The sequence below is a fragment of the Epinephelus moara genome, chromosome 9 (assembly GCF_006386435.1).
Source record: "Epinephelus moara isolate mb chromosome 9, YSFRI_EMoa_1.0, whole genome shotgun sequence".
Lineage (NCBI taxonomy): Eukaryota > Metazoa > Chordata > Actinopteri > Perciformes > Serranidae > Epinephelus > Epinephelus moara.
In genome coordinates, this window is record NC_065514.1 from 26016600 (window position 1) to 26028664 (window position 12065).

General features: G+C 40.4%; 1 protein-coding gene across 2 annotated transcripts in view; it reads left to right on the plus strand.

Moving 5' to 3' along the window:
- plpp1a (phospholipid phosphatase 1a) overlaps positions 1–12065 on the plus strand; it is a 19700-nt gene continuing 7635 nt past the window's right edge. The window contains exons 1-3 of one of the 2 annotated variants that reach the window (XM_050053929.1): positions 1–555; positions 7140–7291; positions 9575–9855. In XM_050053929.1, the coding sequence (XP_049909886.1) occupies positions 498–555; positions 7140–7291; positions 9575–9855 (491 nt within the window). In that variant the 5' untranslated portion in view covers positions 1–497. Of the gene's footprint in view, positions 556–4714; positions 4870–7139; positions 7292–9574; positions 9856–12065 lie in introns of both variants that reach the window. The other variant, XM_050053928.1, reaches the window with a different exon arrangement.

A 12065-nucleotide genomic window follows, 5' to 3' on the forward strand; every position in this document is an offset into this window, starting at 1 on the left:
TAGCACGTGAAGGCAGCAGCTCCACACAGGCCCGCAGCCGCGGTCGGTAGCCCTCGGAGCTTTTCGGTTGTCGTCAAACGGCTCGCGCGCCAGCGGTCACACACGTCGAGACCGGGCAGGTGTCGGTGCAAATGACCGACCCTCCGTGAGAACAAGTGTTTTATTTTCTTTAAGGGCTTTTAAAACCACAATGACAGACGTGTGGAGTTCTCGGCTCTGCTGCAGTTCACCGCCCACAAATAACAACAGCAGCAATAACAACAACAAATCTTCCTGATATGTGCCGTCCCTCGGCCCGGGCGGTCTGTCGGTTCCGCACGAGGACGTCGACGTTTTTATTTGTTTATACAACACTTGCTACCATTTTTTAATCTCACACTCTTATCGGAAACCACCGTTGCAGCAACGTCCCAAGGAGGGACATCCCCCTGGTGTTTATTACAGGAGAGGACGCGCCACAGACCAGGGAGTCGAGTCAGAGACCGACAAGAGCAAACATGTTCGAGGCAAGAGGAATCCCCTACATCCTGCTAGACATAGCCTGTCTCATCCTAGGTATGTATCCAAATGCTTTTTCTACTGACTGTTTCTTGCTGCTTTTATTGATTTAAGTCGATTTGTGTTGTGATATAATCCCACTGTTGGGATATTTATCGGCTTGCCATCACGTGAAGGGAGTGGTGAACGCTCAGTAGCACGCGAGTGTCATTTACTGGGTTAACATGGTTTTATTTTAACCTCTAATAATGCCACTAATCCAACAACATGCCATTTGCGACATATGTATGGCATCTTTACAAGGAGGCTTTAAAGTTGCTGTAGTTTCCTCCTCCAGCATAATTTAAGAACTACATGTTCTTTGTTTCCATTGTATGCAAATGAGTGCAGCTCAGGGTCTTTTCACTTATTTAAGATGCCCATAGACATCTAACTGGATATTAATGAAGCTATTTACATGAGTGTAACAATATGTAATTATGTTAATTATATTGAAACACTTGCCCCATTAAGCTTATATAATTGAGAGTATTGCCACAATATATATGTTTTTCTGTGCAACCAAACGTGTTTTCTAACATTCATACAACGTGTTGCTGAGAATCAATTTTATAAATGGCACCACTGCCTCACAGGCTCATATTAAACCCACTCACTGTTTCTCCTTTCATGTAGCCACATGTTTTCCCCTCACAAGATCTAAAATCATTACATGGGAGAGCACCCATACTCATATCAGGCCTCAGATAAGACTAATTGTGAACTACAGTTTTATTTTTCCAGTTTTTTTTAACACTTTTCCAAATGTTAAACATTTTCTGAAAGTGAGGCAATTCTTTAATGTTTAATAATTTTTCTCACCCAGTGCCAAAGTCTTTATACCTCTATACATTGTATGAAGGCTCATAGAGCTGTACGTTTCAGTTTTGGCATGGATGTTGTGTCTCTGGGGCTTAAGTGCTGTTAATTTGATTATGCATGATCAATGTGTACCCTGACTCAAACAGTGAAAGCTTCCCCTGTACAGTCCACAGTATGTTTTAAAATGATGTGTCTCATATTTTAAAGATCCCCTCCAGACATGTTTTTAAACTATATGTTTTTTGCCTCAAAAACTTTACATTAGTCCTCTATTGAAAAATAAAAATCTACGAAATATTGTTCATTTTGTGAATGGAGGGGTATTTTAAGATATTGCTTAGCTACCAAGGCTACGGACTTTTTTACATTGCATAATTTTGTAAGTGCCTTGTGCAGTGTGGGGCAGCATGACTGTACAAACTCAGTGTGCCAGTTGGATGCAGACGCAAACTGGATTATTATACCATCGACAAAGACTATTAGATTATATCTGAGCATCCGCAGTAATCTGTTTCCAGATGGTCTCCAACAGTGATGTGCTGCTGCATGTGGCTAAACATGCACGTACATATAGTAAAATTTGACTTGTAAGTTTGATAAATGTGAAAACTGAAAAAAATGTTTTATTTTCTAAAGTGCAAGGATGGAGTATATCTGTCCTGGTTTGCTTACACAGTTGATTTAATTTGGTTTTTAACACACTTACTGAGCAGGCAGCCAAAAAGTCTTCATGTTTTTATGTCACATTATCCACATTTTTCTTTCCATCTGTTTGTCCATTAGTTGCAGTTTACAAGAACAAGTTAAAGTGTAACACGGCTGCTTGCTGCAGTTATAAAGTGACTTGGGGGTCGCGCTGTTGGCCTGTGTGTGTCTCTGTCCCACCTTTTTGGCATTTCCAGCTGTTGTGGCCGATCAACTGTGCATGGCACAGCTGACGGTGCCAACAGCTGCAGAAATAGCAGACAGAGTAGAGATACCAGACTGCATTAAAAAGTAGTTTATAGGGAGTTAGTGTATCTTCGTGTGATGTCATGTGTTTGTCAGTATTCTGTGGATGTGTCTTGTTTATGTACATCTCTATAATGGACCCTCATTTTCTGCTTGAATGGCTGAGCAACTGTGTCTTGTCCCCACAACACAATGGGCTAAACAGGCCAAACAAGCAGAGAAGTGACAGCAGCATTATGTTCAGACTTTGAACTGTCAAGACCTATTAGCATAATCTGTTATCTTTATGGTATTTTATCTATAGGGAGTGCTTAGCTTATGTCCACAGCTCCTCTCACACCACTGTGTGTCAGTGCCCCAACAAAAAGCTTCTCAGTCCTCCCTGCTGAGAAACTACCCAGAGATGATAACATCCTACATTGTTTGGTGTAACGAAGTTGCTGCTGTCGAGTGTGTTTACTGTGTAATGCATAATGCTGCAGAGTGTCTGACTGAGGCTCCGTGTCAAAGGGTATGCCTGTTTTTCTTATTGTGAACAAATCTCACGAAGAGACCAAAACTAACAATGAATTGCTCTCACTGACGCCTCCTGTCTATGCAGGCGGATGTAGCTTATTGTTATGTGCCATCGTTGCCCAGAAACTATTAAACACATCAAAGGGCCACATTGCAACACTGGACAACATGTTCCTTCACTACAATAAATGGATGAGTTTATGGCACATATACCTTATGTTATTGTACTGTAAATACCAGAGGTGAGGACTCAAGTCACATCACTTGGACTCGATGCAGACTGGAGTCAACAATTGATGACTTTAGACTTGACTAAATCAGAAATGATAGGCAACTCTACTTGGATTTTATCCCCAATAACTTGTGACTTCATTTGGACTTGAGCCTTTTGACTTAAACATACTTGATACTTCTCCCAAGCCCAACGATTTAAAAATGTTCTTTAAAAAGTGTACCATGAATCAGTTAATTTCCTCTCATTTCTTGAATTAGCTATCAATAGCCCCTTTTCCACCGCAGGAACTTTTATCATTTACCCGGGATTTTGAAAAACATCCGCATTTCCACCGAAATTACCTGGGGGGGGGGGGGGACTTTCCCTCAACCCCAAACTTACTATGCTCCGTCCACAGTCTCTCATCCACCGTCACTAACGTTATGTCTTACACAAGGACAGTATGCTAGTTCGGCTGATATTGAATTGTTACTAATGAGCTCAAATGACAGCTGTCTGTATGTAGACTAACTTAGTTTGAAACTTATCTTAAAATACTTTTAAACTTAGCTGCTGGCTGAGACAGACAGGCCCTAATCTCTACACCAGCATGTAACCAGCCAAGCTGGCAGAGCCAGACATAGGGCACGCGCCAAATCATCTACTTCATCGTTTCATTTGAATACATTTTCTGGAACTTTGAGGAGCGGTGGACACACAAACCACACAGATTACCAGGAATTCTTTTACCCAGGTAAAGGAATTCCTGGAAATAAAAGTTCCTGGAAATGTTGGTGGAAAAGGGCTTTTAATGCTTTTTATTTCCATCATGTCGACACTTAATTCTCCAGATCCACTTTGTTTGAACCAATCGACAGCATCCTGTCAAGTTGCAGAACAGAGACCATGATGAATTATTTTACATTACTGAGCACTAACAGAAAAAAATGATACCAAAAATAATTGTGTCCACGTGCAAAAACTACACGGTGGTCAAGAAAATCGAATTGCAGTATGCAAAGCATGTACCTTGAAAATTACAGAGATGCAACAACTTCCAACAAACTTGTTTTAACAAATATGTACATATTAAAAAACACTTTCATGATTTTTGTAAAATTATTATTATTATTATTATTATTATTATTATTATGTTGTTGTTGTTGTTAAAATGGCATTGCATTTGGTGAAGAGCGTTTTAGGACTTGTTGAGGACTCAAGGTCTAGGATGAGGGACTTTGTAACTTGTGACTCACAAAACAATGACTTGGTCCCATCTCTGGTAAACACTCAATACAGTGCCAAATTCACAGCTGACAGTGCCAAATAAATGCAGTATTATATATTTATGTCTTCAGTAGGAGACCAACACTGCTGGTTTTGGACTTTTCATTGAATTTGATGACAAAAGGAAAATAACAAAGACAGTGTTATCCTTTAACTGGGCTGCTACAAAGATTGAGGTCTTTAATTTCTGTCACACAAATTTTATTTGGCAGTTTGTCATGACACTAAAAAGCACCATTGTCCTCCTTATCATCATCAATTCTCTCCTGTGTGAAAGCTGACAGACTTGAAGACCTCAACGCTTTGTTTCGGGACCTTCTCTTTCTCTGCCATGCATTTTCCTTTACCTCTTTCAGTGGTAACTCCTCCTGGTCTCTCCATCCACAGGGGGTCTGCCTCTGGCAGCCTTTAACCTGGGTAAGATCCGTCCCTACCAGAGGGGCTTTTTCTGTAACGACGAAAGCATCAAGTACCCTTTCCACTCCAGCACAATCACTTCCACAGTGCTCTACACTGTGGGCTTCACCCTGCCCATTAGCTGCGTAAGTAGGAGTCACTGAATTGTCCTTCTCGTGGCAAATATGTTGACTTGTCAGCCGCAGGTGTATAAGTGCACTCTCAGGTGTGCTGGGGTTTCGGCTCTGTTTTGGTGCATGCTGGTTTACTGGCACACCTACGTGGAAAGCTGCCATTATTATCGTTATCAGCTACACTTGTGCTTTTCCTGCAATGGCAAGTCAAAATGTCTGCTGTGAGAATGGTCTGTTGGGATTGTACATTAAAGGACCAATACATTTCCAGAGCCTAATGTAGGATGTATTCAGAGTGTCAAGCTTCCTGTTTGATAACACAGACCAGTGTTCAGTGGCTGTCAACAATAGCACAGCTACCTGGTATTGAAACTGGATGCACACGGTGTGTTTTATTTAGTTCTGCTAATGTTTCAGTCACGTCAGTGTGAAGCTTGTGAGATCGCTGGAGGTGTTCACCAACGTCACCTCCTACAGCTCTGTATCGAAGGCTAAAGGTGAGGGAGGATGTCCACTTAAAAACAGTTAATACAAAATGAAATCGAAATGTTAAATTGTGTTGCGTCCACACACACTTATACACACATAAACACATGTTTGTGAAGGTCACCTTCAAGGAAATTAGACAGACCTACATTAATTTCTTGGAGACTTGCCTTAACCATAACCTCTACCTGCCTTTTCCTTATCCTAATCTTATCCACCGACGCCAAAATAATCTTTTGCTGAGTTGTGGACATGGCTTTGGGCTTTAAAGCTTTCTGCAAAAAAAGTTTTGGTTTATTTTAAGTATCCTATAGGTCAGTTTTTTAGTTTTGCTTTATTATTTTCAGTGAACTGTTTAGCCTTTAACATTAGGGGTGGGAATCACCAGAGGCCCCATAGTAAGATATTATCACCGTACTTAATTCATGATACAATTTTTAAACATTTTGTGATATTCTGGGTGTTGCAATGACATATATTGCGTAATTTTGTGACTCAGTACCGATTTTCAACTGTAATTTTTACTGCAGCACAGTGTATCTAGTGGATGGAATAAGCAATTGATTTTTTTTATTCTAGTAGGTCACCAAAAGTCTAATTTGTATTTTCAACATTAACAATTTATGTAATAAAAAATCAATATTTGTCGTCCTGCCACACAAAATATTGCAATAATATGCTGTATAGATTTTTGTCTCCCACCCCTACTTAACATTTGGATCAGCCAACGCACAAATTTGGTCTCAAACAAAAAGACGCTGTAGTAAGAGATATTTCTAGTTCAACAAATAAAATATGGATAAGATGAGGTAAGGCCAGGCAAAGTTTTGCTTTTAATTTAATCCTTTTGTTTGATTTTAATCTATTCTGTAAACTTTCTATGGCTGTTGTTAATTAATGCAACAACCGTGCAGGCTGCATGCTGCTTCCCTCTGTCCCTTAAAATAGCTGGAATGCTCTTCTGGAAGAGAACAATTGTTATTTGAGGACGACAGACACAGAAAGTGCTGCTGGTGTGTGTATGTGTGTGTCTGCCTTCTGGTATTGCTTTGTGGTGTTGGTGTCTTCTCTTCCATCTCTTGTCGCTGGTCTTTAATGTTTCATGAGTTATCACAGCTCCAATCTATAACACCTCTTGTCAATGTCTATTGTTTAAATATCTTCATGGTTTACTGTCTGCCAAAGGAAAGTGTGGGAGAATATGTGGAAATGTGAGAGACAGTTTTAGGAAGAGGTTAAATGGTCGGTTTGCCATAAAGAAGAAACATCAAGCAGCACTTTGTCAGAGAGGAAGTAAATGAGATGGTGTGTAACGTACGTTTGTTTCGATCACATACAGTACATGTGTCTGCAAGGCCTGTTTCCTCTCACTTGCTGTGGATTTGTTGGTGAGAATTCAACCACCGTAACTGAAGCCAGCCGAGAAACACAATCCCTGACACCCAGCGCTTACTGCCTCAAAGAAAAAGTGATGAGGGCTTAATAACCTGCTCACAAATTTAACTTTTGTGCTTTTATGTTTGACTTTTCTCTTGTGCACATCCACTCCTTGCCAGCATTTAAAGATCTGGTTGCTTTGCCAACACTTTAACCACTAATATTTTCACACTGGTGTTCATGAAAGGTGACGAGGACGCTGCCACCTTCAGAGGATGCAACTTCTCGCACGTGGCTGCTGTCTCCTGCTCTGCACAGGCACACAGTGTTGCATCATGGGAAGGGGTCCGAGGCCCACTGACGTATTCTTGTAACCTGTATTTTTTCCTTTGTTTATTCTCTCATTACTTCTCTGCTAGCTGGACTCCCATTTATAATACTCACCTCGCTGCACCGTCCTTTCCGACGGGGCTTTTTCTGTAATGATGATTCAATCAAGTACCCGCTTAAAGAAGACACCATTTCTGCTCAGTTGTTAGGAGGTGTTATGATTCCGGTCACAATAATCGCTGTAAGTGCATCTGTTTTGTTTTCTGCTAACGGTTCTGTTTGTGCACTGCTCACCTTTTTCCACTTCTCTTAACTTCTCTCTTTTCTCTTCATCCATGATTGCTGCTGAATACATTATTCTGCAATAATGTATGTGTTTTTAATTGCTTACATAAGCCTCCACTACCATTAACTCTAAGCTCATTTGCTAACTGCATGTTTAAGAAAATGTTTCCCAAACTTTGTGGTTTTGAGAACTGTGACCTTTGATGATGAACCAGCAAGGTGACCTGAGGCAGACCTTTATTTTGAAACTCACCAGCTCCAAATGATTCTGCAGCCGCTTCAACAGTTTGCAGGAAGACCGTAAATATCACAGATGTGAAACTCTTCACAAGCAGCGCAGTGGTGACCTCGGTCACTTGATGCTGAGTGGAAATGAAAAAATGTGACCGCACTGAAAGACAGACTGTCAGCTCAGTATAGAAACAGTGACAATATCCTTTCAGACTTGAAAAAGTTTCACACAAACCTGTACTGCAGGATTTATTTAAAAAATAGACTTTAAATTTTATACATACAAAACATCTTTAGTTAAGTTAAGGTAAAGCAGCTCACCTCTAATCTTAAGTGACCCATCAAGGAAGTTGATACTTCTCTTATTGATAGAATTAAAGGTACAGATAGCTGAGCGTTAGCAATAAGGGCTGTCAGCGGCTTTTGTTGTCAGACGAATGGAAGGCCTCTGGGCCTGTTATGTCAGCAGCATTGTGAAACAAACACATTCACATGCACTTAAACCTCGTCAGGAATTCATGAATCATTCTTACGATGTGTCATACAGCATGAACACATACGCACAGGCTCGAAATATTTTACTACGAGATCTCGGCATGATTAATTTAAGCTTTAAGATCAAACAAAATGATTGGTATTTTAAAGTGGACATCATCCTGTTGCCATGGTATTTCCAACATCTGTCTATCTGTTTGTCAGATGAGTGTTTCTCAGTAATGTTTTGGAGGGTTTACTTAAAGGAATAATTTGACATTTTGGAGAAAAAATGTTTGCTTTCTTGCCAACGTTTTCAACAGAAGATCAATACTATTCTCATATGTGCTTGTTAAATGTGAAGCAATAGCCAGGAGGTAATTAGCTTAGCTCAGCACACTGGTTCTCAAATTATGGTACATGTACCACTGGTGGCAAGCTCTCTTTAGTGGTATGTAGAAGGAAGAAAAAACACTTGGAGCACTTTAACACTGTATCATATTTGCCTCTTCACACACACAAACACACACTGGTGGCTGAGGCTACCATACATGGTGCCACATGCTACTCATTAACCATTCACTCACATTCACACACCGATGGCATATGGGATTCAGTGTCTTGCCCAAGAATACGTTGACATGCGGGCTTGAGGAGCCAGTGATCGAACCACCAATCTTTCGATTAGCGGACCAGCTGTTCTACCTCTGAACCACAGCTGAAAATCCTTAAACCTAGAAATCCCTGAAATATAATTTGCCACCCCTGTAATATCTTCATTTCGGTATCAGCCTGCTACATAGCCACATTCATGAACCGAGTGTGTGCAAACACCCACGACTAGTTACGAGCTAAACTGTGATGGCAAGACAGTAAGTGGAGGTAAAATTAATGGTTTAAAAACACAGCAATCATGGCTCCAAACAGGAACAGAAGTGCGGATCAGGAGAATATTGTGAGCAGGCCTGTTGATACTAGGGTTGCAGCAGCAATATACCAGTTTTAAGGTAACTGTCTTTAGCTGAATGGGGTAGTCCTACACTACTGTATATTAAAGCTGATTATTGAGAGCCTAATATTTTCTGAGGTTGAACGTTGTGTAAAAAATTTGAGAACCACTAGCTTTGCATAAAGACTGGAAACAGGGGAACAGGTAGTCTCTCCGTCTAATAAAATGTGTTTCCACCAGTTTTCTGTCTTTATGCTGAAATAACTGGCTTCTGGTGGTAGAAGGAGCATACGAACATTAAAGTGGCATTGATCTTCACACCTAACTCTCCGCAAGAAAACAAATATGTGTGCATCTCAAAAAGTCAAACTATTCCTTCAAATGAGAGCTTTGTGTGATTTTCTTTCTTCTTTTGTTTAACCAGACCCATTATTCTAGACTCTGTTAGTGATGATGAGCGTAGGGAATGTATCAGGCTCTGATGTTAATTTCATTCAGTTGCATCTTTTAATTTTCATTTGGAGTTTTTGTGTTTATGTAAAAATGTTTTAACTCTGTATCCTTTCCTTGCCCTCCCCCTCACAGATGATCTTTGGCGAGTGCCTTTCAGTTTATCTAAAGCGCATCAAATCCAAGTCCTCTTTCGGCAGCTACCTTTCCTGTGTATACAAAGCCGTCGGTACCTTCCTTTTCGGTGCCGCGATGAGCCAGTCTCTGACCGACATAGCCAAGTACTCCATCGGCCGGCTCAGGCCACACTTCCTGGATGTGTGCAAACCTGACTGGAAACTTATCAACTGCTCATCACAGGCTTATATTGAAGACTTCCACTGCAATGGAGATCCAACCATGGTCAATGAGGCAAGGTATGTACTGCTCTACATTAAACGTTATAGCGTTGAGTTTGAGTCAGCGTTTTGAGTCATTTTTCAACGTTTTATGGTTCCAGCTCCTCAAATATGAAGACTGGATGCTTGTCTTTTGTCATATGTTTTAGTAAACTGAATAAATTTGGGTTTCAGACTGCTTGTAGAATAAGAACAGAACATCAACATAAAACCACAGATTGAGGCGTTGGGAAATTTTAACTGGCATCTTTCACTATTTTCTTACATTTCACATACAAAATGAAGTGATTTAATTGAAAAAAAAAATTGCCAAACTTACTGATGATATACCAATCATTAGTTGCAGCCCTATATTAACTAATGAATGAATGACTTTAGATGGTTTCCAGGGTTCTCAAGGTCATGGGATTAGAAATTAGAAGATTGAGTCACCAGATTTCATGGTCTCTATGTATAGACGTCCAGATAAGCAACTTCCAGTCAGTGTTTTGGGTCACTGATCCCCTTGGACTGATGGGACATGACGCTGATAAGCCTGAATTTATTAAGGCATTGCGAACATTCAAGTTCAGATAAGGTCACAAAACAATTATTAGAAATGTCCATAAAACAAATAGTTGTTTAACAAGACATAAATGCATACAAACATATAATCCAAACACACGTCAAATTGTATTGACACCTATGAAATGCTGCAACATCTTTCTATGCTGGTCTGGTCTGTGGGCTATGGGCTGTCTAATGAGCAAGTGAAGTTAGTAAGCATTAGCGATTAGCTTATCCACAAATGCCTGAGTAGTGTGTGTTTAGTAATGTATGGCTGTGTCACTGTATCAGCCTTCCCATTCTAAACTACCTAAAGACAGTCATGGAAATGGGGTGAAATATTATGGAAAAGGTTGAGAATTAACTGGTAAAAATGTGTGGAAACGCTGGATTTCAGCTGCTTGCTGTTGAAATTACCTCATTTAAATTTGTAGCAGTCCAGGTTCTTGTTTTGTTGCTGAGCAGATTAACCAAATCTGAAGCTAAACTTCAGTGCTCTCCATTGTTTTGTAACAAGCTGTGGTGTAAGTGCAAAGAGCAAAGGTTAAATGTGTCCCTGAGCGATGTATGAATGATTGTGTTATTCATAGTGGTGATAAAACTAATACAGCACGCCTCTGAAGTTGTGCAACATTTAGTTTCTAGTCAGACTTCTGCTCACGAATGGTGTGTCTTTTCAGCAAGATGCAGTCTGAACCATTTATAGCACACGAGACCAGGAGGATTGAGTAATATCACAGGAATGTAAAGCTTGTTTTGATTTAATGTCAGTGTCCCTTATCAGCCCAGAGCAGAAGGAAGTATAGTGGGAGGAGAGGATATCCACTTCTCATTATAATGTAGGCACGACCACCGAGATCAGCAGTAATTATAGAAGCAGAGGCTTAAATAGTGATATCAACTGTGCAGATTGTATCAGAGCTAAGAAGGGTTTATTATGAGCCGAGAGGAACTATTGCTTTATTCAGATCTGCTTTACTGAAAGGTGAAGCAGGTTTTTCTGCTTATAAGTAAGAGTGTGTTGCTTTCCGCCTCTCTCGAACAGTTTCCCTGAGCTGAATGAAAATGTGCCTATTCACCCCTCTATCCTCTGAATTATCTCATGGGCATTTACCAGGGTGTGGTGCACCATCGTTGATATTTCCTGGAGCCCCATCACTGTCTGCAGTCTGTTTATTTTCATGTCACATATTGAGACAAATATTTATCAGCAGGCCATAGAAGGATCCAGTGATTTGAGGTAGACATCTGGGTCTTTTAAGATTAATGTCAGGACACATTATAATTCCAGCTCCTATGTGCCTGTGTGTTTGAGGTGGCCTGTTAGTCACTAATAGAGATAATAAGCAGCAGCAGGAGGGGAGCGGGTAGGTCGGGATCATCTTACTGTAATATGATTCCTCCTTGCCTCAGTTTAACTTCCCTAGGACAGAGGAGACAGAACAGGCCTAGAGCTGTATGTGTGTTTGTTTGAATTTAAGAGGCAAAGATGTCGAACTGAAGGTAATCAAAGGTTGAGAGTGTAAAGAAGAATACCTCTCATCAAGGGCACCCATTTTTTATCCAAACGGGTACTTTTAATGTACGAGTGGAGCACTCACAGGGTCTGACCTACCTGCAGTTTTAATGGGATGCGACAGAGGATGTTCAGAGGTCGGCATTATTATTTAATATGCCAGTTT